The 22,847-nt window shown below is 37.8% G+C and overlaps 1 protein-coding gene across 1 annotated transcript in view; it reads right to left on the reverse strand.

The window, feature by feature from the left end:
- Nucleotides 1-5,320: 5,320 nt before the first annotated feature.
- LOC145776111 (uncharacterized) overlaps nucleotides 5,321-22,847 on the reverse strand; it is a 42,120-nt gene continuing 24,593 nt past the window's right edge. Inside the window, exons 23-53 of the mRNA XM_082587515.1 lie at nucleotides 22,535-22,651; nucleotides 22,168-22,320; nucleotides 21,476-21,629; nucleotides 20,384-20,684; nucleotides 20,111-20,175; nucleotides 19,668-19,905; nucleotides 19,363-19,543; nucleotides 18,748-18,852; nucleotides 18,412-18,583; nucleotides 16,580-17,934; nucleotides 15,322-15,453; nucleotides 14,846-14,941; nucleotides 14,545-14,661; nucleotides 14,131-14,289; nucleotides 13,622-13,756; nucleotides 13,336-13,380; nucleotides 13,109-13,219; nucleotides 12,680-12,814; nucleotides 12,442-12,486; nucleotides 12,090-12,206; nucleotides 11,796-11,930; nucleotides 11,586-11,630; nucleotides 10,779-10,889; nucleotides 10,117-10,251; nucleotides 9,332-9,376; nucleotides 8,533-8,643; nucleotides 8,356-8,444; nucleotides 8,098-8,195; nucleotides 7,657-7,831; nucleotides 7,145-7,269; nucleotides 5,321-6,900 (exon numbers count right to left, since the gene is read on the reverse strand). Of these exons, the coding sequence (XP_082443641.1) occupies nucleotides 6,833-6,900; nucleotides 7,145-7,269; nucleotides 7,657-7,831; nucleotides 8,098-8,195; nucleotides 8,356-8,444; nucleotides 8,533-8,643; nucleotides 9,332-9,376; nucleotides 10,117-10,251; nucleotides 10,779-10,889; nucleotides 11,586-11,630; nucleotides 11,796-11,930; nucleotides 12,090-12,206; nucleotides 12,442-12,486; nucleotides 12,680-12,814; nucleotides 13,109-13,219; nucleotides 13,336-13,380; nucleotides 13,622-13,756; nucleotides 14,131-14,289; nucleotides 14,545-14,661; nucleotides 14,846-14,941; nucleotides 15,322-15,453; nucleotides 16,580-17,934; nucleotides 18,412-18,583; nucleotides 18,748-18,852; nucleotides 19,363-19,543; nucleotides 19,668-19,905; nucleotides 20,111-20,175; nucleotides 20,384-20,684; nucleotides 21,476-21,629; nucleotides 22,168-22,320; nucleotides 22,535-22,651 (5,070 nt within the window). The 3' untranslated portion in view covers nucleotides 5,321-6,832. The remainder of the gene's footprint in view (nucleotides 6,901-7,144; nucleotides 7,270-7,656; nucleotides 7,832-8,097; nucleotides 8,196-8,355; nucleotides 8,445-8,532; nucleotides 8,644-9,331; nucleotides 9,377-10,116; nucleotides 10,252-10,778; nucleotides 10,890-11,585; nucleotides 11,631-11,795; nucleotides 11,931-12,089; nucleotides 12,207-12,441; nucleotides 12,487-12,679; nucleotides 12,815-13,108; nucleotides 13,220-13,335; nucleotides 13,381-13,621; nucleotides 13,757-14,130; nucleotides 14,290-14,544; nucleotides 14,662-14,845; nucleotides 14,942-15,321; nucleotides 15,454-16,579; nucleotides 17,935-18,411; nucleotides 18,584-18,747; nucleotides 18,853-19,362; nucleotides 19,544-19,667; nucleotides 19,906-20,110; nucleotides 20,176-20,383; nucleotides 20,685-21,475; nucleotides 21,630-22,167; nucleotides 22,321-22,534; nucleotides 22,652-22,847) is intronic.

A 22,847-nucleotide genomic window follows, 5' to 3' on the forward strand; every position in this document is an offset into this window, starting at 1 on the left:
AGCAAGACTCCGTAATATGCCTTGGACTCGCCCTGGAAAATGTCTAAAGCCTGACAGATAGGCTTCATCACACGGAGATATTCGCCGAAGAAGTTGACGTCAGCTAGAAAAGACCGAAACTTTGCAACCAAGCCGATTATATAGCTGCTTGACCACGCCAGTATTGCAAAAAAAACAAGCATTTTTTTCAATTTAATTTAAAAAGTAGCGGGTAGCGGGAGTGCGACTGAACAAAAGTAGCGCCTCTCCCGCTACCGCTACTTTGGAAAAAATAGCGCCGCTACTCCAACTAAAAAGTAGCGCCGCTACCGCTACTTTTACCAAAAAAGTAGCGCCGCTACAAAAGTAGCGCGCTACTGCCCACCTCTGTGTATACGTATAAATCAGTGGCGTAACCAAGGGGGGCAATTACCCCTCCTGTAAAATTTGGGTGCAACCTATTTTCTCCCCTGAAGTGATCAATAAAAAAAATACAACAGAGCTAAAGTCGCTAATCGGAGTTGCCACAAACATTTCAAAATTTTCTCGATCTTTTCAGGGGACGAAATAGGTTACATCCTAAATGTTGAGGGTTAAAAATGTATCTACAAAGTGCTTAAGTATGATGATCGATGCTAAAACTGGTGTGTCCGCCGTGAGACTTAATTTATCCCTTGAGATAGCTGCTCAGACCAGACACGTTTGTCCGCCTTAAAAAAAAAACGAATTTCGAGACCTGTGAAATGTTTGCGGCAACTCCGAAGTCCGACTTCGGCTTTGTTCTGTTTTTTTCTCTTGATCTTTTCAGAGTACGAAAAGGGGGTGCGAAATAGGTTGCATCCGCCTTGTTTATGTTGAGGCCAGGCACATTGTGTTTTGATAACCATATTGATGCAGCCCACATGTTAGCCAAAAGAATTTTCCAGAAGATTTATTTTTGGAACTGTAGTTCGATACAGCTCAGAAATACTTTTTTGCAAACTTGATTCAAATTCAATGTGGCTTATTTGGTATATACCTAATTGTGGTTTTGCTGCTTCCAATTGCTTCGATGTCACTTGAACATGAGGTCATGCGCTCAAGATCTTTTTACAAAATAAAATGGATGCCCAAGAAAACACATCAATTTGGCTCCAATAAAAACAATGGAAAAACTATCCATTGATAAAATTCTGTTTTTAGAAGTATAGTTATTTGTTACTGGTAGTTTGTATAGGCCTAGCCACTAAACTCCTAACAGCAAAATGTAGAGCTTCTTGCGTAAGATTAGTCATTTTTTCAAACCTAGGCTAATAAATACCAACACTGAAAAAGAATTGAGTGAGAGTAGGCTACGCCTACTAGAGCTAACGGTTGTGCAGTGAAGGCCAAATGCATTTTTGTAACAAAACCACTTCCACATCTCCTTTTGACAAAAAAAATTTATCTAGGAAATTGATCGGATGAATTTTTACCAGTAGAACGCATCCTGTTATTCAACTAAATGCCTGGTCAACAGCCTCATTCAATTTTCAAAAATAAAATTAAGCAAATAGGCTACAAACAACAACACACACAATTTTTTTCTGGTTTATGCTTCAAAACTGGGTGAAACTGCAACTGAATGTGTATTTTATATTGGCTTCCTGGGAATTCCACAGTGTAAAAACATTGATATAGAAAAAATGTCAAAGTTCTGCAGGAATATCCACACATCCAACGTTGTCAAACGACAGAACAGCGAACTAACTCACAGAAATTAATTATGACAAAACAGGCCTTATGAATAATGAAACAGAGTTTCTAATCTGTAAAATAATTTTAAAACCAGCGGAAGCTTCCACTAGAAGGTCAGGCCGTTAGTGCACGGTTTTACGTACTTTGTTTCCCGTATTGCCAGGGTTGGACGTAAAAATAATTTTCTAAAATTTTTACGCACTCTTTCTCAACCTATTTCAAAACCAACAAGCTCAGAGTATTAAATTCGACAAAAATAGTTTAAAATATGCGAGTCGGTTTTGCTCCACGCAAGTTACGTAGGCTACCGGTACCAGAGCCGGTCCAGTACCAAAGAAAACCCGCAATAAGCATAAACAATTATTTGAAAAAGCCATAGCTTTGCAAGACGCGACATATTGTCAAAAAGTTTTTAAAGTCAAAACAATTACCGTACTTGCATTGTCGAAAAAACACATAGGCTAGGCTTAAATATCATCATATTCGTTCGAGTGGTCTCGTTTTCACGGCAAAGTGCCAAGAAAATGATTTGGAATGCTTATCCTCGGACTGACAAAGCCTTGATAGATTATTCCTGGTAGTTTCGCATATTTGTAGAGGTTTTTAACAGGGTCCATTACCGATATTGGCATAGATCCGCCCCGTTACAAGATCACGCAGCGCAAGCACGACTCTCGGGGTGTGCGCTTTAGCAACGCATTTCAGGACTACTCTCCATTCAGCGGCACCTAGTGAATGGAATAATTTTCTGGCAATTACACTTCAACAATCGGAAAACTCCACTCTGCCAATCTCGGTAACCGGCCCTGTGTCGAGAGCTTCTACAAGTAGGCTACCATATGCGAAATTACCAGGAATAATCAATCAAGGCTTTACTTTGTCAGTCCGAGGATAAAAATTCAAAACCAACCAAACAGCGAAGTTTCCGATTGTTGTTGCCAGGGAATTATTCCATCCATAAAGTGCCGCTGAATGGAGAGCAGTCCTTAAAATGCGTTGCTGAAGCACACACCCCGAGAGTCGAACCAGCGCCACTTGATCTTGAAGCTTCTTAGTTCACGAAGTTACGCGCTAACCAACTGAGCTTTCGGAACGGACTTTTGTTATCTTAATAGGTCAGTCTAACCTATACTGCCAACGGCGGCAGTCATACGTCCAATTTTTGTGTGGAATGATTAGTTATACCTACAGAGTTTCAAAAGTAGGCTATTTTTGTTTCTAGCCTAAAAAATTTGCTCTTTGCTCAAAAAATCTAACACCGTAAGCTTTAGGCTACGTTTCCTCACCTCGAAAACCTAACCGCACAAATCTTCAACAACAAAACAAGGATCGTTTTGACCATGAAATTGCCAACTATAGTGTTGTCACGTCACATCAAGCTTTATCTCTAACACTAAGAAACAAGATCACCCTTTTCAGGTAAACAGACCAATCACAGCATGCTTAACCGTATCCCGGCTAAAACGGGATAGAGGTTACTGTATGGCAAGTTTCTTGAGCCAACTTGGGTCACCACTTATGAAAGGAATTTGAATGAAATAGACTCAGTCAGTCAGGCTAGGTGCAGTCTACAAACGGCAATTGCGTTCAAAGCATAAACTACCGGTACGTATTCTACTCTGTAGCCTATAGGCTATTCTATATCCTTGCGTAAAATATGCGCAAAGATGAAGACTTGAAAAGGGTGACACAGACCCGGAGATTGTTTTCGTTGTGAAAGATGCAAGAAGATTGAGGAATGGTTGATAATGTTGAAAAGCTGAATAATGAAATAGGTGAATGCCTTTTGCCATCTAGGACTATGAGATAGGTTGAATACCAGTGGCGGCAGTGAATGCAAGAGTAAGGTTTGGTTGGGTGAAATTCAGGGAGTGTTGACAGTTGTTATGCGGTAAATTGTCGTAGAAAAGAAGAATAATATTTAATGAATATCAGTGACGTTCGGTGGCTTAAACCGTTGGGAAAGCAACTTGGAAATATGCTGCAGCAAGGTAGTAGGCACGAAGGGCGTAACCGTCGGGCGAAGCCCGAAGGCGTGTTGCCGAAGGCAACACTTCCAGCGGGGGGTCTCCCCCAGAAATTTTTGAAAAACACTTCCAATTTGGTGCGCTCTGAGAGCATTTCCAAAACAAATCAAAAATCTGTCAAATTGTGCTTCGCCTATGTCGTGATCATACATCCATTTAATGTTTAGAAGTCATGAACAATCTTAATTTTAACGTTGCAGGACCAAAATCCTGTGTTAGACATGGAATAATAGTTGTCTAAATGTTTAATTCGTCATGAATGTTCATTCTCAGATATTCAGTTAAGCCTACACTACAAAAACTAACACTTAGGCGTAAACATTACAACCGCAAGCAATTTGTACAAAAAGCTGGATAAGTTTGCCTCCTGCGTATAGAAGCTTAACAAACTAAATATTGCATCCGCACCTGAACGTTCATTGGCGAAGTAACGTTATATCAACGCTGTAAAAAGGGCAAAGGCATGACTATGAAAGCTAGTACAGTAGGCTGAAGTACATGGCGAGGAGACATCAAAAAACAGCAACAAGCTTGGCATTATGATGCTGTGCGTGTACCGTGACGAGATACCATTTTGACGAGTTAGTCTAGTCGCTCTAGCGAATGTAAGCATTGACGTCACTGGGAAAGCACAACTAACCTACCATAACCATAACACATCTGATTGGCTAAGCAGCTGGTGACGTTTTGCAAAACGGGTGAGGATTGGTTAAAACGAAGGCGTTTTTTGACATTTTTGAATCTGGGAAAGCAAGTTTGATAGTTGCTTACCTAGAGCCTCAGTGATTGTTTCTGACAGAAGCGTTTGAGTCAATTGGCATTTATAGGCAAGACATGCGGTTTGGTGAAGACTTAGACAACTCAAGCGTTACGAGTAATTCTAGTCACGAATACAGTAATTTTCAAGTTAAAATAGACGTGATAAAAATAATAAGTTAAACCTAGAATTCAGTCATTATATTTTGCATAGTTTTTGCTAAGGTAAGCACTGCTTTCCCTCACCGATCGTCACTGATGAATATTAATATGCTAGAAGCGTGACATCTGCAATGCTGCAAGGAAATGAGACATGGTGGTTAGGCCTACGGGAAAACGAGTTGGCGATTATAAGAACAGAGCGATGGTGAGGGCAAAGTGTGATGTGAAGAACTTATGATCTTTCTTGAGTTGAATGTTGGCGAAGGCGAATGGAGTGAGGTGGTATGGGCATGTTTTAAGAAGAGCACCGAAGTTGCGAGTGGATGGTCGTGGGAAACTCCAAAAAAAAAACGTTAAAAAGGCAAGCAGCAAGGTCGGCTTGGCAAGAGAGGATGCATTGGACAGGTTGATGTGGAGGCAGGGTGTGAAGGCGATTGCGGCACGAGATGGATACGGCCTCCCTCTGTAACATCACCGGATTAGAACTGGACTACTACTACTACTACCACATTTGTCTCCATTTCTGTTTTTTGCGGATCAAAATATACTTTCTGACTATCGCAGCTTGATTAGCTGTGGCTGTGAAACGCATGCTTCACTTTCAAATAGCTACTACATTCAAAACCAAATGAAAACAATCGATGTAGATCAACCGATAAATTGACTCCAGTTTTGCTTTCTCAAAACGACATTTGCCAGAAGATGGCATTATATTTCACCATTTCCATAACAAAAAACGTTTGCACTACACACATGAATCAAAAAACAAGAAAAGTAATAATGCAAATAAGCAGAAAAGAAAGAATGTAAGTGAAGTATAAAAAGGACCGAGAATGTCTCAATGCTGCAATTTCTATATTTTAACTACGTCAACAAATGAAGGATTTCCTTGCAGACAAGACCTTCAAAACAATTAATAATAAGTAGGTATTGTACTACAAGAATTGTTTAGGGCAGGTCTATTACTACATGTGTGCTGGAAGCAGCCTACATATTATAGAATTAATGTTAATAGAAGGACTTCATGGTTCGATAAGTCAAACTCTAGAAGAAGGAAATAGACATGCACTGAAAAGGCTTGACCGACAAGTAACCATTTAATACATAAAAACGAAATCACAAAAAGACGATTTTAAAGCTTAGTGGTTGTCAACATGCGATTAACGCAATGTGTAGAAAAAATTGTTATAAAATGCTAAGTAGAGCTTTTTCAACTGCTACAAGTTATGACTACCTGGAGATAGCAAATGTTAATTACAAATATTGAGCTGAGTCACTGTCACCAAAGATCTTTTTCAATTTGCTGTAAAAGGCACAAGTTTTCTCTAAAGGCTAGCGCTAATGAAAACAAAGTTGGCAAAGCTTTGGTAACGCATCGCTCTGAATACGCAAAGCTCTGAATACGCATCTGTTACCATACGGAAGGATGTTTTACTCCCAAAGAAATCAACATTACAATTTTCTCTAAAAAAATTGTTTAAAACAATTGGGAAAGTGAGAAATTCATTTCAAAACAGTTAAGTCCTGAAATTTGTTGGTATGCGGTCGTGATATTGCGCCACCAAATGATAATAGCGGGGAAAAGAATAGTGAGCAATTGTAATTACCGAAGACGTATTCTGTAAACAAAATCGAAAGATATCCCCCAATCAACATTTTTTCGTTCTTTTGTGGCAAAGAACTTCAAAAGCTAATGTTTAGACAAAAAAAATTGTGAGATAGTAAAATACAAAACAATTAACACGAAAGTTGTTTACATTGCCAAATCAAGGCAGACAAGCCAATAACCACCAGATGTTGTTGTGTAGAAACAAGCGATGATCGAGAGAAGCATATTATTTTTATAAAAGCTGAAGTAAAAAATACAATAGTGGCAGTGCCATCAGCAGGTCAATTTCCATAGATTAAACAACTGTTGAAACATGCACGTTTTAAAGTTTATAAAATGTTTGCGCACCCCTACCTCTATCTTCAATGGCGTGCTTGTGCATCGCATATCGGCAGTGTATCCCAAACACAACAATGACGAAAAATATAACAAAAATACAATACGGTGTAAAGAAGATAATTCAATGGCTACTTGACAGGCGACGCTGTTGATTGAACATCAACTGGCCAACACACAGCTAGATCATTAACTACGACGCTGAAACAACGTATGGCTGGATCTATCAAGATCGAAAAGCGCCTGGTTATTGCGTTTTACAAGTGTCAATAGCATCAGGTTCTTCATTGCTGGTCTCTTGCTGCTGCACTTTATCTGAAAGGTTAAATGTTAAAGGTTATCACAGTGGTTACAAGAACATTGGCCATAACAGAACGGAAGAAAACAGATGTGGTGTATGGAAAGTTTAAGGTTTCTTGTTTGTCTAAAACTCTTTTTAAATCATTCTTACTAGCACGACAAACGCAATTCATAAACATCTTGAAATTTAACGGTTCAAGTGGAAGTCTTCTTTTAACAGACACAATTTGTACTTCAAATTCAAAAGCAAAAACCTCACCTGCAGTCGGAGGTTGCACATTTTGAGATTTTTCCATCAGGGCGGCCCGGCTACTTTTGTCTCTCGAGCCCTGTAGATAATGCTTCAACTTGTTGTATTTATCTAACAGCATCTGGTTTTCAGTCCTGAAAAACGTGACAACTGTGATAAACAAAAAGCTAAATAGAATAAATCATGAGTCAATTCTTTTTTATCACCATCATCACACTTTTTTGACGTTTTCAGGCCCTGGTACCGTACTCGAAAGGGCGCCGGTTCGACACCACACGAGCATGCGGCTGTGTCTTTGGCAGGACACTTAAAGACATTTCTGAAGGTGGACACAAAGATTGGCTTCCTTGCCTTCTGTTCAATTAATTCTAATCTTCAACCACCGTGCGTATGCCTGGATACGACAAAAAACCACCACAGCTAAACTTGGCACTAGGATAAGTGCGCTACAGAAAACATGTTCTTTTTGGAATTCAATGACTAGTGAATCAAGTTCAAATAACGTTTAAACATGCTCTCACTTTCTTTTATCTTCGATGTCCATGTACTTGGCCAATTCCTTTTCCAAATATTTGTTTTTTTGTTGAATTTTAATCATTTCTAACTCTTGGAGTTCAAATTTTGTCTTTTCAACGAAACCTCCATATCGTCCTGTAGAGCTTGAGCGAGGTGCGGCATCCGTGGAGAATTGGGAAACTGAAAAAAAAATGGCCATTTAGCAATGTCACTTATAACGCAGCAGAACAAGCAAGCACACCATGACGAAGCACGATTTTTGAAAAGAAATTTTCTAACAGTTGAAAGAACATGAAACAATTTGATAATTTTGTCCAGGCCCGGTGTGAAAACCTATTACACTTCCAGGGTAGGTTTCCGAGCGCAATACCAAAACCAGCAGTTTACGTCTGTGTACATTAGATTGTCTATTGTCTACGCATGATGCACGTTAGTTGCACACTTACTGCTGTCATTGTGTTGAGCAACTTGTATTCTCAGCTGTTCCTTCAACCTGTACATTCGTCCTTCGTTTGCCTTCAGTTGTTCTTGGAGCGAAGAAATTCTAACATGAAAATAACAAACATCTTTTTTACTGAACTTAGCTTGAACCTAACGTCAAACTGCACTGATCAGCTTCAAAAACTTGTAAAATGAAAACCAACCACAACAGCCGCTTTGATTAAAAATCAAACCCAAACGTTGGTCAACGTTACTTAACGCACTTTTTCTCATAATCTTGACGAGTAGAATTTAAAGACTCTTCCAGTTCTGCCACTTTTTCTTTGCTTTCGTCTTCTCCCATAGCTTTACCCTGTATTTCAATAAGGTGTCATAAAAAAACAATACTAGTTGTTTAGTAAAGAAACACCTTAGCTTACTTCTTTGGATGAGTAACAAACCTTCTGTTTATGGTCTTTTTCTAATTTGTTGATTTTTTCGTTCAATATTTTGCTTTCTTCTTCATCTTCCCTGACCAAATCTTCGAGTTCAAGAATGCGTTCTTGTCTATTCTATAAAATGGTAAAGATATGTTAGCAAAGTTGCAGGCATTACAAAAAGTAATCCACTGCGTAGGAGCTGAAGCTTCTGGAACTTGGCAAAGTGTTTGAAACTAAACTTTGATTTACTTTCATATCGTTTACACAAGAACATTGTGAAGGGCTGTTAAGATCAATGTACCGTATATTGCTCTAACTCAGGGGTTCTTAACCTTTTTTCCGTTAAGTACCCCCTGAGTCGTAAAACAATCAATCCGCACCCCCAACAAGCTGACACCAAATTAATGGTCCCTTGTTTGAATTAAGACTTCATTATTAAGTACGGTAGTAAGAATATTGACTAACAGTTAATAACTAACAAAATTTAATGGTATTGCAACAGTAACAGAACAACACCACAAGGATTGCACCACGACGAGAAATCAGTGGGCAAATCGTTACACACTGTATCGTCGCAACAAAATTTAGGCAAAACGTACGTAATATTTTCAATCAACAGACATTTTTTTTTCTAGTATAGGATATTAAACAATAGCAACACATGAAAACTTAACTGCCATCCAAGTATCCCCACAAATTTCCTTGTGAACCCCTGGGGGTTGCGAACCCCAGGTTAAGAACCCCTGCTCTAAATGCAAAATAAACTAACAGAGGTATTCGAATGTCAAGCATTAGAAACGGAGATGAACAAACAGCCAACCTTCGAACGCTCCATCCAAAGGTCTAACTCATTTTGCTTTGATTCCTAAAAAAATAAAAGACAGGTTAAGCACAAACGTGGTGACATTTTAAGAAATTGCCACAACAGACAAATGCCTGGGTAGCAAATTTTGTGTAAGGTGTTAAACAACAACATTGGACGGATGCGCGTGAGACGAAAAACGTCATCATTGTGATCAGGTTTGTCAATAACATAGTTTTGTGTTTTGTCTATTTAACAAACGTTTAATGCTAGCTGACTATAATTTTTGGAAAACAGCATTAAGACATTGAATGCGTCACAGCATTAAGACATTAAATACATAATACTACAGCATTCAGTATAAAATCTTCATTTTTGCAACAGTTTTTTTTTATAGAGATAATAATGCAGTTTATTCCACCGTGATAGCAAAAAAGCAGGCCCGCGATATGCTTTCTGCTGCCATAAGGATTCAATCCACTCCGCGGAATCAGTTAATTTCAAAAATTGTCTTGCGCAAAATGTTTCACACCATTTTCCATTCAAAATTTAAAAGTGAATAATTTGGCGAAACGATAACGAAGTTTAGCGAGGACATGTACAAATGGTTTGAGCAACGAAAAACTTGAACAAACCTTCAACATTCGGAACTAGGTTACCAGTCCTGACCTGCAACATGCCGCCACAGTAACAAGTTGCTCAGTACTAGGCGAAGATTAAAGTCATGGCAATACAGTATGCAAGAACAGGGACAACAGCACGATGACCGCAAACATTTGAATACAATAAAATAGAAAGCTTGCCATTGAAGATGACAGGTCACGATTTTCTTGCTGGAGTTTCTTAATCGCCGCCTGGAACGACCTGATGTGCTGGCAATAAACCTTCAGCTTCTCCTTCAACTTTTCATTGGATTCATTCGACTGAGAATCATGAGGCTAGAAAAGAAATTAAAGTTAGATTCCTAGCATATGATGAGTGTTTGTATACCACGTACAATGTGTTAAAAAGTCAGTCCTTATACAGCAGAAACTCTTCAACTTTTTCCACAAATCCTTGTAGATTTTAGACTTTCATAAATCCCCAGCTCGACAATTGGGCCCAAAGTTGTTTTTGAAACGCTCATACACATTGCAGCTTCAAGAAAAGATATCTGCATAATAAGATCAAACTGAAGTATTCAAAACGTGTGCAATTGTGCATTCCCACCACCATTAATGCAGCCTTGTCAAACCTCAGCATTGAAAAAATGGCTTCTATACTGCGCCATGCTAACGAATACAAGTCGCATATTTTCGTTATAACTATACTACTTTACGCATTCGAAAATGTCCCAAGAATAGGTATACAAACCCAAAGAGGTTCGCACAGTTTAACTAGAAAAGAACGTATTACGCTGTGTTTCGTCATTTTTATGTCATGTATTTGTTGCTGACAGTTTTTGCAAACGCAAAAGTATGAAAACCTTTTTCTCGAGATCCTTTTCTAACTTGCTGATTTTTTCATTCAACACTTTACTTTCTTCTTCATCTTCCCTGACCAAGTTTTCCAATTCCAGGATGCGTTCTTGTCTATTCTATAAAACAGAACAAAGAAAAGGTAAAAATGTAATTAGTGACAGTACTTGCAAGTCGTTTAGTTATGCCAAAGGCAACCAAACGCTTTTGAGGACGGGTCAGGTGACTGTGAGAAACAATGCTCTCAAACAGGATAACAGCTTAGTTCAAGAGTCTGCGGCCTGTCATGGTAATTCAACAGAGTGAGTGTGGTTTATTCAGCTGTATGCAACACTTTGACACGTTCGGTCGTTGCAAATGAAGGGGTTGTGATAATACACTCCTTATTTTATCACAAACTTCTCTCCCCACACACTTAATCTTTGCAGAAATAGTTATTTTCAAACCTTTAACAGAAAATAAGGACAGGAAACGGTAAATTAAATAGTAACACTTCACATGGCGTTAACTTTTGATAGCACTGTTATTCAGTGTTGGCTATATAAAAGTATATATGATAATCACATTCTTGATACAGCTCAACGGGCCGAGCGGACGAACCTTTTCTAGCCGGATCTGGCCCGCCAGCCGTAGTTTTAGGGCTCCTGTATTACACAAATAACTTGAAAGAACAGAACTGAGAAGAGAAGAGCAGAAACACTTGAAAGAACAGAACTGCTTTGTTCTAGCTCTTCAAACACCTCGCCACAATGCAACCAACATAAAGGCAATCACGATAAATCAATCCGGGACGAAAACAATTTCAACTACCTTACCTCTGCTCGTTCCATCCACAAAGTCAACTCTTCTTTTTTGGATTGCTGAAAATATTTGGTAAGAATAATTCTTAACAGCAGTTAATTATAAACTGCGGTTTCAGCACTTGCAACAAATGTTACGGATGAGTTACTGCCACAACTTTTGAAAGACGACTTTCAAGCACCTTTCATTTATGAAGCAAAGCAACGCATTTTCCAAACGCTTACCTCTGCTGCCAGAAGTTGTTTATTTTCTTGTCTCATCCTTTCTAAGTCAGCTTCTAGACACTGGAGCTTGTTCTGGCCGACTGGAAAAGTATCTTTTGATGAATCGTAAGTTCCGCCGAGAAGATCATTTTCAGACTGAAAACACAAAATTACAAATGTGGATTTTCTAGTTGTAAGTGAGTGTATCAAATTTAAATACACAAAAAAATCTAACGGAATTCAAAGCTTTCCAAGTATACTGAGGAAATTGTTCAACCTTCAAAATCGTGAAAACTTAGCGATCAATGCACTCACGATCACCTTTTCTTGAGCAGCGTTTTCTAATTTGTTGATTTTTTCGTTCAACACTTTACTTTCTTCTTCATCTTCCCTGACCAATTCTTCCAGTTCAAGGATGCGTTCTTGTCTATTCTTTATAATAGAAAAAAGAGATAATATATTGTAGTCGTTGCAACACAGCTGATCACTGGGTAAGACGCTGGTTTGTTATAAATGTATGAACCAAAATTTCAGGTTCATATCGCCTACACGAGAATAAAAAAAACTGCAATTACTTGGATTTCCTCGGTAGAAAACTTCAATATTATAAAAAACAACAACAGTCAAAGTTCCAGTTTCATAAAATTAAGTTCCACAAACAACTAACCTTTGAACGCTCCATCCAAAGATCTAATTCTTTCTGCTTTGATTCCTAAAAATAGATTGATGACGTATAATAACTTTTGCTACCTTTAATAGAAGTGAATTCAGAGCGTCCAACCTTCGAATGTCACGACAAATAAAACCTTTAAACCAACAGAACGCGATTTGGTATGATATAAAGTCGAGGTTGCAATGAAAACACAAAATACAAACATTTGAATACAATAAAAAACCAAGCTTGCCATTGAAGATGAAAAGTCACGATTTTCTTGCTGGAGTTTCTTAATCGCCGCCTGGAACGACCTGATGTGCTGAGAATAAACCTTCAGCTTCTCTTTCAACTTTTCATTGGATTCATTCGACTGAGAATCATGAGGCTAGAAAAGAAATTAATTATAGATTCCCAATATATAGTGACTTGTCAAACAGCAAAATCCGTTATTTATTTATATTGATTCTACGTCTGCAGACTAAAAAATGACGGAATTTAGAGAAATGCCTACGGACCTTCTTAGGGTTAAGGCCAGCTGAACTGAACTCCACATACATACAGTACATATAGTTCATGTAAAATACATACAACCACAAATTTAGATCTTACATTGTTATCACACAGGGTTTGCAAAAATAAATATGTTCAAAGAGAAGAGTACCAGACAAAATGCACGAACCTTTGTTTCGAGATCTTTTTCCAACTTGCTGATTTTTTCATTCAACACTTTACTTTCTTCTTCATCTTCCCTGACCAAGTCTTCTAGTTCAAGAATGCGTTCTTGTCTATTCTATAAAAATGAACAAAATGAGGTGAAAATGTAGTTGTCATTACAACACAGTTCATTGCGTCGTTCATTGTAACGCTGTATCGTTATGACACATACAAGCCACTTGACTGCCTTACCTCTGCTCGATCCCTCCACAAACTCAGCTCCTCATGTTTGGATTCCTGAAAATATATTTGGCAATCTAGTTACACCGCTATCGCTATGAAGTGTTTGTTAATAACAACATGCATAAAGAAACAAAAGTAGATGCTGGTCAGAAGTGTGCGGCAACATGTATTTTTGCAAATGATTTGTGCAGTATAAAAATGATCAAAAATCTTCCTTTACAATCATTTATCTAGTAAATAAGTTAGTGACGTAATAAGGATCAGCGTTTGTATGTTTTACAAATGGACTACTTGCCTGTGTTGTAACATATTCTCTATTTTCTTTCTTGAGTTTTTCTAGTTCAATGTCGAGAGACTGAACTTTGCTCAAAGCGGCTTGTAATTCCTCTTTTAATTGATTGCATGTTTCAACAAGACGAATGTCTTGCGACTAAAATAAAAAGTGGTTACAAGTCGCAGACTATCACCTTATAATTCAAGGGTTTCATTTGGCTAAGTGCAACACCATTAAGAGAATTTCTGCGATGTGATATTGAGAGGAAAGCACCGAAAGGGAGAGATTACGATATTTGATGAAGTTAAACGAGAAGAAGTTTGAGCAAAGTAAAAGAACGACATAGAGCAAATAACTGACAAAGCATTGTTTGGCAGGAGACAGGTTACGCAGCCATCCAACACACACGCCATTCAACCTTACACAGCACGAGATTCAATTGGCAACAAAGTCACAGCGTCAAGGCAATGAGAAACTATAAACATAAAGAACAGTCCTATTTCAGTCTTGAAAATTCTAAAAGAACTCACTCTTTCTGCGGATTTCTCCAAAAGCTTAATTTTTTCTTCGCCATGTTTTATTTTGTCCTGGTAAGAAGCCAACGAGCTTTCAGCCTCATCAATGCGCTTTTGTAGACATGACGCCGAATAGGTTGCTTCTTGCAGCGCTTCTTGGTACATCTTTGTATTCTGCAATTTAAGTGTGTTGCGAGTCACACAGAAAAATCTAAGGCAAATACAAAATTAACTCAACTAGGTAATTCAAGCAAGTAAACTAAAATTGATCTTATTAAACATTAGAATACAGGAGAGTTTGAAGATCAACCTTGCGATTTGTAGTCAGTTAAAAAAAGTAATTGTGTAACATGTATGAGGGGCAGGGTTTACAAATCGTTGTGATGAGATTTGCGTTAAATCGATTTAATCAAAAATGTTGGTAAAAACCTGCTGAGTTTGATGAGCAATTTCGGCCTTTGAATCTTCAATCGCTTTTGCTAGATCGGCGTCAAATTCCTCTATTCGGCTCTTCCCATCACTAACCAACTCTTCAAGGGTCTGAATCTGCGGTGTATCCTAAGTTACTGAGTATGTACACTGTCTTGTACAGCTTACAGTTCATAGCAGACACAAACGCAATTGAACGATCAATATTTTATCCAGCAAAAAGTAATTATACAGATGTGATGCACTGTAACTCATGGATGAAACTTCAAACAGTCCTAAAGAAAAAACAAAACAAGTAAACCTTTTCCTCTTTTTCAGCCAATAGCTTGCACTGTTTTTCAAGTTCTCTTTCTTTTGTCATTCCATCGTCAGCAAACTCTTGGCGCAGTCGTGATATCTATGAAAGGGAACTGAGTGGCCGTGATATTCCCAACGATATTTACATATTTAAAAATTAACACTCTTTACCAGGCATTCATTCTAATGCATGACCGTTCTTCTGGTGAGCAAAACTATCCAAAATTGTGGGTAAACCTGCTTTTGTTTCTAATCAAACTAACCATGTAATAAATTATTTTTTAAAGGTTTAATGCAAGGTTATGGTAAAGAATGAAAGGAAATTGTGCAACTAAAAATATTTTAATGCAAATTTAGCACTTAATAGCTGAAAATATGACCATAATAACTAATGCAAACTTTTAAATTATTACGCCAATTAATAACTTTTCGGAAAACTTGAAAGTATACAAAAAAGTATTTTACTAGGATTGAACCCACCTCATGTTTGCAGTCAGACTTTTCCTCGTTAGTTTGCTGACATTCAGCTTCGAGCATTAATATTTTATCACATTTCGCTTTCAATTTTTTGCCTAACTCTTCATTTTCTTCTTGTTGTCTTGAATGGTTGGCCTAAAAATAATACGCTAAAAGGTCTTTGCCTTAAATCATCAAAATACCTGTACCCAGATATAACTAGCAGTATATGGCTTTATGTTATTCGGTAAAGTTAGATATTAGAAGAAGTATGAGGTTACGTAATACGTATTCTATGTAGCTGTCACGATTTCTTTCTATCTCTTACCAGGAAAAAGACTTGGAAAGATTCAATGACGTAGTTTAATGGGTCAACCGAAAAGAAGTCAATTAAATGTCGAATAATTCTACTAGTGAAATGATAATCTGACTTCTTGAAGAACTTTAACGAACGGCTTCTCAAATAACTCTAATTTCTGCATCAACTACCCATTCACAACTCATAGCACAACTCTCATAATCAACTCGTAACAATCACCATAATAATAATCTCAGAATCTCAGAATTAACATTACACAAACTACACCACTATTTATAGTTGGCTGTTCAGTCCAGTAACTTCGAGAAGGTTACATCATAAAGAACCATCGCTCGGTCACGTAGCATTTAAAAGGTAAACAACAGAAGTCTCTAGAAGGTCACGTTCGCAAGAAGATTCTTACATAATAACGATTTCGCAATCGGACATTTACTGATAAACAACCTTATGACGTCATGACAAACGACGCTCAGAAATCATGAAAAACAACAGAACCTTCTAGATTTGCATGCTTACAGATGATTCTAGAAATACGTTACATAATACAAATTTCTCAATCAGAGGTTACTTCAGGTCATAACCGATAATAACACAACGCACCAGAATTCCATAATGAAAATAGCACATTCGTTGAAGATACAAAGCAAGCCATCGCAAGGCATTGCACCTTGATTGTGACAGTAGCCTACATTGAATAGATAGGCTAGGCTGCAGCTATGATTGTAAAAGGCTCCTATTGGGGCAGATTATCATAAACAAGGTTGATGTAGCATAAATACAACACAATTCAGAAAGCGGCTGCACTAAAAAAGTGAAGTACGTTAAGTGCGCTTGACAAAAAAATGTTAACTTGAGCATTTGAAGTTCTTTATGTGCACCTAACGGTTCTATAGAATATTTCAACATAATTTTATGGAATAAAATGTGATGCAAACTTTTGTTATAAATAAAACAAAACCTTACTTTCAATTCGGCCAATTGAACGGAAATTTGTGCCATTTCTTCCAAGTCGAGACTGGAGTTTGCTTCAGTTTTGGTATTTTGAAGTTTTGATATCTCAATCTCGAGTTTGGAGCAATTTTCTTCAAGTATTTGAATAGCTTTCGTTTTTTCATCTAACTGGGAGATTACTAGTGCTAGCTCTTCTTTCAAGATTCTCTGTTTCTCTACAGCTTGTTTGAATTTCGCATCCATGCATTCACAAACTTCACAGGACCTCTCACCACTGCTTGACGATTCTTCTAAACTTTTCATTTGGCTTTCTAATTCGATGTTGAGCTTATCGTTTTCAGCAAGCAAACTTTCTTTTTCAGCAGCAACCTCAGCAAAAGCGACTTGAGCCTTTTCAAGTTGACTTTGAATATTTTCAATGCGCTCATCAACTGCTGTTTTGGAACTTGTGTTTTGTACATCAGTTGTGTTCACATTGTTATCGCATTCAGACAACATGTCTTCACTTTCTTCAAGACCTCGTTCTGATGTCTCAATCGGGTGTGCAAGTTCTGGTGGTTCTTCTTGTTCCTTGTTATCTTTACATGTCTCCTCAGCATCTTCTTCATGACGTGGCATTGAAAGAGCAGTGGTACTTTCTTGAAGACGTTCATATTTTTCTGTTAATTGGGAAAAGTTGTGATAGAGAAGTACGAAATTTTTCTCCACGTCTGAAAGATGTTGCTGGTTTTCAAGTAACTTCACTTGCTCAGCTTTGTCATCAGTTAAAACTGTCTCAAAATCAGAAATTTTCGCTCTCAGAGTGTCAACCACAACTTTGCTGTCCTGAACTTCCACTTGTGCCTCGTCTAACTGTTCACTTTGCAATTTTAACCGTTGTTCAAGGGACGAATTTTCATCTAACAACTTTTCAATGTCCTTCTGCTTGTCAGCAATCTCCAACTTCTGTTCATTGATGGTTGAAGTCAATGTTGCCGCTTCATTGGTTAAGCTTTCCAACTGCATTTGCATCTCCACTGACTGGCGGGTAAGTACCTGGAAATCTTCTTCGTGCTTTGCCAAGGATTCTTGCAATTTAGAAAGTTCTTTTATTTTTCGTCTTTTTTCCAATTGTAACACATCAACTTCTTCTTGTAATTCATCGAGTTGTTCCTTCAAATCGACTTTCGGAATTTTCTCCTCCAGAGATCGCCTTTTCTTTTCGAAATCTTCAGTCTGTTCTTGAATCCAGACCTCCTGCTTTTTCAACTTAATTTTCAACTCCTCCACCTCAACTTGCTTGACCTTTAAGTCAGCCTGCAAACTTTGTGAAGATGAAAACAAATTGAGACTATTCATGCGCTCAGACTCCAACTCCTTGATTTCACCTGCAGAAAAAGATCCGTTATAAAAAAAAATTGTCTTGTAGAATCATTTTAATGAATAATTTTTCCCAAATATTTGCGTTTCGGAATCTGCAATACAATAATTCCTATGATTTAAACAGAAAGCATTGAAATTGGCGAAAAAAAATCAAAATACTGTGAAAGTCTGAAATGGAGCCCTATTTGTTTCATGCTAGTTCTTGGCGTGCACTGGAGAAGGTTGACTTCAAAATTCGCCCTACCCTAAAGCAGAAGGGTTCACATGAAGTTCTTAGCAACGCTTCTAATGCACATTTGTTTTGTTGATTTGTCACCCAAGTTTAGTATCGCACAATTATTAGTGGCAGCTTCTGATCATCAAAATACTCACATAATTTTACAAATTTACAGCCGAGAATCGTGCAGATAACATGATTGAAGTTATTGTGATCATGATTGACCGTTTTGAAATGATCAGGCAGAACTTTTAGGTGTCCCTACCTTGTAGCTGTTTATTGGTTCCTTCCGACTTAGTAAGCTTCTGCTGCGTTAAATCTAAGTTCAAAGACAATTGTTTTATCTTTTTCTCCAGTTTTTGACTGTCAGAGTGGGTTTGCATAGATAGCATCGACGATTGATTCTTGCCATTTAATGAGCTTTGAAGGTCATTTACCTGTCAAATTTACAGAAAAAAAACATGAAAAATTATTTACTAGATGAAAGATTGTTGCACTGCACCAACAATTTATCACACATTTCATCCAAACCACAATAAATAACGCTGACGAAAAAATTATTCAAAAAGCATTAAATTTTAGATTAGAACAAATATTTAACCTGACTGAGAGCCTCATCGTATTGCTGTTGAAGTTTGTTAGCCTGGTGTAGGGCAATGTCTTTTTCCGAGAGCGACTTCGCCAGGGCAGTTTGCTTCTCTTCAAGCTGAAATGAAAAGAGTTACCGTAGTGCAACAGAAGACTTCACAAAGCACATTATTGATTCTGACGTTTATTATTAACTACCGCAGCAATATTTCCCTAGCGGAGATCTTTAAATTTACAGCACAATTGAGCAACGAGCTTAAGAAAGACAATACAAACATTCTTCTTCTCTGTTTATTCTTATTCTACCAACAGATGACTGACCATAATCTTATAGGATCGAATTGCATTTTTCAAAACAAATAAAATACACTAACAGACTAACAACACAATAAATTCAAACGTTTTGTGTTGTTAGTCTGTTAGTGTATTGTGTTAGTTTTGAATAATGCTATTCGTTCCTATCAGGTTATTGACGGTCATCTGTTTATGGTATTGTAAAATTACTCATCTGCCCTCCCGAAGCTACAAATATTGAAATGTGAAGAACATTTTCAGCAATTAGTTTAGTTTTTCCATCAGCTGTGCAGCAAAAAATACCGAGACTCGCCAAAAACTATTATTATCTTACCGTGCGATTAAGTTTCTTGATTTCAATATTAGCGAGCTCTCTTTCTTGCGCAAATACTTCAATGGAATCCTTTTTGTCTTGATCTGCTTTCTCTAGCAGCCGTTGTTGGTCAAGATCCTTGTTGTTTTCAGCCAACAACGCGCCTTGAATGAGCAGCATCTCTTCTTTGAGACGCTCGTTTCTGTTGAAACGTAATGAATGTCTAGAAATCGGCCTTGCTGATAAAATTAGCTCGAAAAAATGGCAAACCATTTGCTTTGGCTTTCTGTTAACATAAATAGTTAAATACATAACAATTAACTCACTCGGCCTGCAATCCAGCGATTTCCTTTCGAGCAGCAGCAAGGTTTTCCAAAAGTTGTTCACTTGGCAGATGCTCAGTGTCGCTTGCTTGATGCGCACTTGCCATCTTTTCATTCATTGCACAATCCAGGGAAGCTTGAAGTTCCTGGGAGGAAGCTTGTTCTTTTGTCAATCTCTCATTCAAAACCTCCACTTCTTTTTCATATTGGGTGATTAGGAGATCCTTATCGGCATTTTCGCCTGCAACAACAACTATTAACAACCCAGACAGCAAAATCCGTCATTTTTATATTGATCCCGGACGTTGAATCAAGGTTGCAAAATAGACGGACAATGCTGCAATGCAAAATTGAAGGATTTTGCTGTCTGGGAAGTGAAGCACAGCGATGGGATAGCTGCACATTGCACATCATCATGGTATTGACATCAATAATTCGCATTTTACCTTTTGCGCTTTCCTCTGTAGCCTGACACGAAATGTCGAGCTTTTCGCATTGAACGTTGATTTTCCTACAAAAATGTAAAACATGTCATTGAAGCTGTACAAGTTTTATAAGAAAAAAGAAGGGAACTTTGACTTGGCACGTGTTATGATTGCACTGATGCCAGCATTATTTTAGTGATTTTTATATCTGAATTCATTCACTTAATTAGATGCTCCATACAATATTGTAAACTTGAAATTACAAAATTACCAATAAACGATTCATCATCTTACTGTTGCAAATCTTCCACTATCTCGTTAGCAGACTGTAGATTCTTTTTCAAAAGTTCGGTCGTGGACTCATAATCAGCTTCCAATTTGGCAACGCGTGATGTCAAGACTTGGTTGTCCGCTTTGCATTTGTCCAAGTCGCAAGTCAAAGTCTCATTCTCCAAACGACAGCAAGTCATGTCTTCAGTGAGAACTTTCTTGTGTTCTTCCAAGGACCTCAACAAGTTCTCTTTTTCGACCAATTTTTGTTGAGAGTTGGCCAGCAAGTCTTCTAGTTCCTTTATTTTTCCGCTAAAGTCATCATCTGTCGAAAAGCAAAACAAATACAGCATAAAAATTTATGCTTTTATACTGCCAATTTTGACAAAATCAAATTGTACGGTAGGGAGACATGGGTGCTAAAAAGAGTGAACTTGCAATTCTGAGAAAGCAGAAAGGGCAGTAGTGAGAGCAATGTGTGGGGTATAAACGAGGTCGGAGAAAATAACTAAAAAACTGATGGATATGCTAGAGATGAGGGAGACTATTGAAAAACTTCCTAGGCAAGCGGAGGAAGATGGTATGGACATTGGACATGTACTAAGGAGGAAGGAAGGAAGTTTTCTTGAAAGGCCTTGATTTTGAAGGTAGGTGGGAAGAGGAAACGGGGACGTCCAACAAGAACATGGAAAGAACAGGTGAAAAATGAGGTAGACAGTCGAACTGAAAGAAGATGCAATTGAAAATAGAAATGAAGGCAATCGCTGCAAGGAAAGAATCGGCCACTCCCACTACTGGAGACAAAACCGAATTTAGATGATGATGAAACAGCTACCACCAAACGAATGCATCAAACAACAATATTTAACCGTTTCTTTCAATTATTATTTATTCCGTGAATAGTTTTCTACTTGCTGTGATATTGTTCTTTCTTGTTTGACATATGCGCCTAATGGTATATGAGCAAAGCTGTTCAGAACAGGTCTTAAAAGGTGCATAAAACTAAAAGAAAACCACAGAATTCAACCCTTAATTTCCTATCTATATTCAACCCCAACCTATCAGAAAATAGTACAAGCTTGAAGAAGAAAAAGAATGCCATTTATTAGAACTTACCGCGAGCTTCACCTTCAAGCTGTGGAGAATCAACCGCGTGATCTATGGATCGTTCTAAGTGATGAATGCTTGACTTCCCAGCAGATGCTTCATTCAGCCATGCGTAACTTTCAACGTCAGCTTCAAGCTTGGATATTGCAGACTTTTGTTTCTCCTGTTGATAATGTAATGTTCGCACAGCGTGAGTCGTTGGTTGTATTTGGTCATATTGTTCTTCAACACGGCAGTCCAGAGATTGACAGAAAATAAAATTGGTAAAAAAATCAAACCATTTTTAAGAATGGTACCAAACTGATCCACTAACACAATACACTTTAAATATTTTTCGATTTGAAAGTAAAGGGGGTTCCTTACTGATTTATCGTACGTCAATGACATACTGTAGGTTCTCGTGGTATTAATCAGCTCATAGCAGTGATGAGCTGGATTTTTCCTGAATGTCTTTCTTCAGCAACAAAATTAATGACACCCAAGCGAAGGTGAGTGGATTTCAACATCCAGCTTGGCCGGGTGTTAAACCAGGATTGATTGGTTAGAAGCCAAGTGTCGCGTCTACTCGGCCATTTAACCGTCGATTTGAAAGCAATCACCCACAAAAGTGTAGGTTATAATCAATAAAATTGTATGAGTATGAAATGAAAAAACAGGTGCAAGAAAATTATACAATACGTGCAAAGGTCATCTCAACCAACCACAGTTTTCTTAAGTTCGTCCACTTCGCTTTGAGCTTGAGAGAGGTCTCGATTCGAATCATGGAGAAGAACTTCAGCGTCCTTGGCAGTCTTCTGAAATATTGCTACATCTTCTTGCAGGGTTTCTATTGCCTTTTTTTGATCAAGAGGAACCTGGGTACATTTTTAATCACTTATTTTTACACGAATTGATACATGTACCTTAGACTGATTTTTCCCTCTTTTTAATTTCTGAGTGATCTCCTGATGCGAGAAAAGTTCCTCCGTTACCCATATAGACTATAGACATAGAGTTATCAAATTAATGTTAGTAATGTCGAAACATGTAAAACTTTATTTGCAGACTGTTTCAATGATAATATCTCACCGACTGATCTTTGAATTGTCTTACTTCGTCATCGTATCTTTGCTGGACTTCAAGACATTCGCTTTGTTTCTTCTCGATCACTTCTTTCAGCTTTTCTATTTCAGCAACCAGTCCTTTCTGAACATAGCAAGATACATTTGCTGCTTCAAAGTCAAATAAAATTTATGAAAAGTTACATCACAATAATAAAAAACGCAGTGGGACTGTTGTTAATACATCATGAACAGACATGCTTGGTGCATGTGCAAGGATAAATCAAACATTTTTTTTCTGTTGGGTAACTGATGCGTGCCATAATAACACCATATTGAAT

The sequence above is a fragment of the Aplidium turbinatum genome, chromosome 8 (genome assembly GCF_918807975.1).
Source record: "Aplidium turbinatum chromosome 8, kaAplTurb1.1, whole genome shotgun sequence".
Taxonomy (NCBI): Eukaryota; Metazoa; Chordata; class Ascidiacea; order Aplousobranchia; family Polyclinidae; genus Aplidium; species Aplidium turbinatum.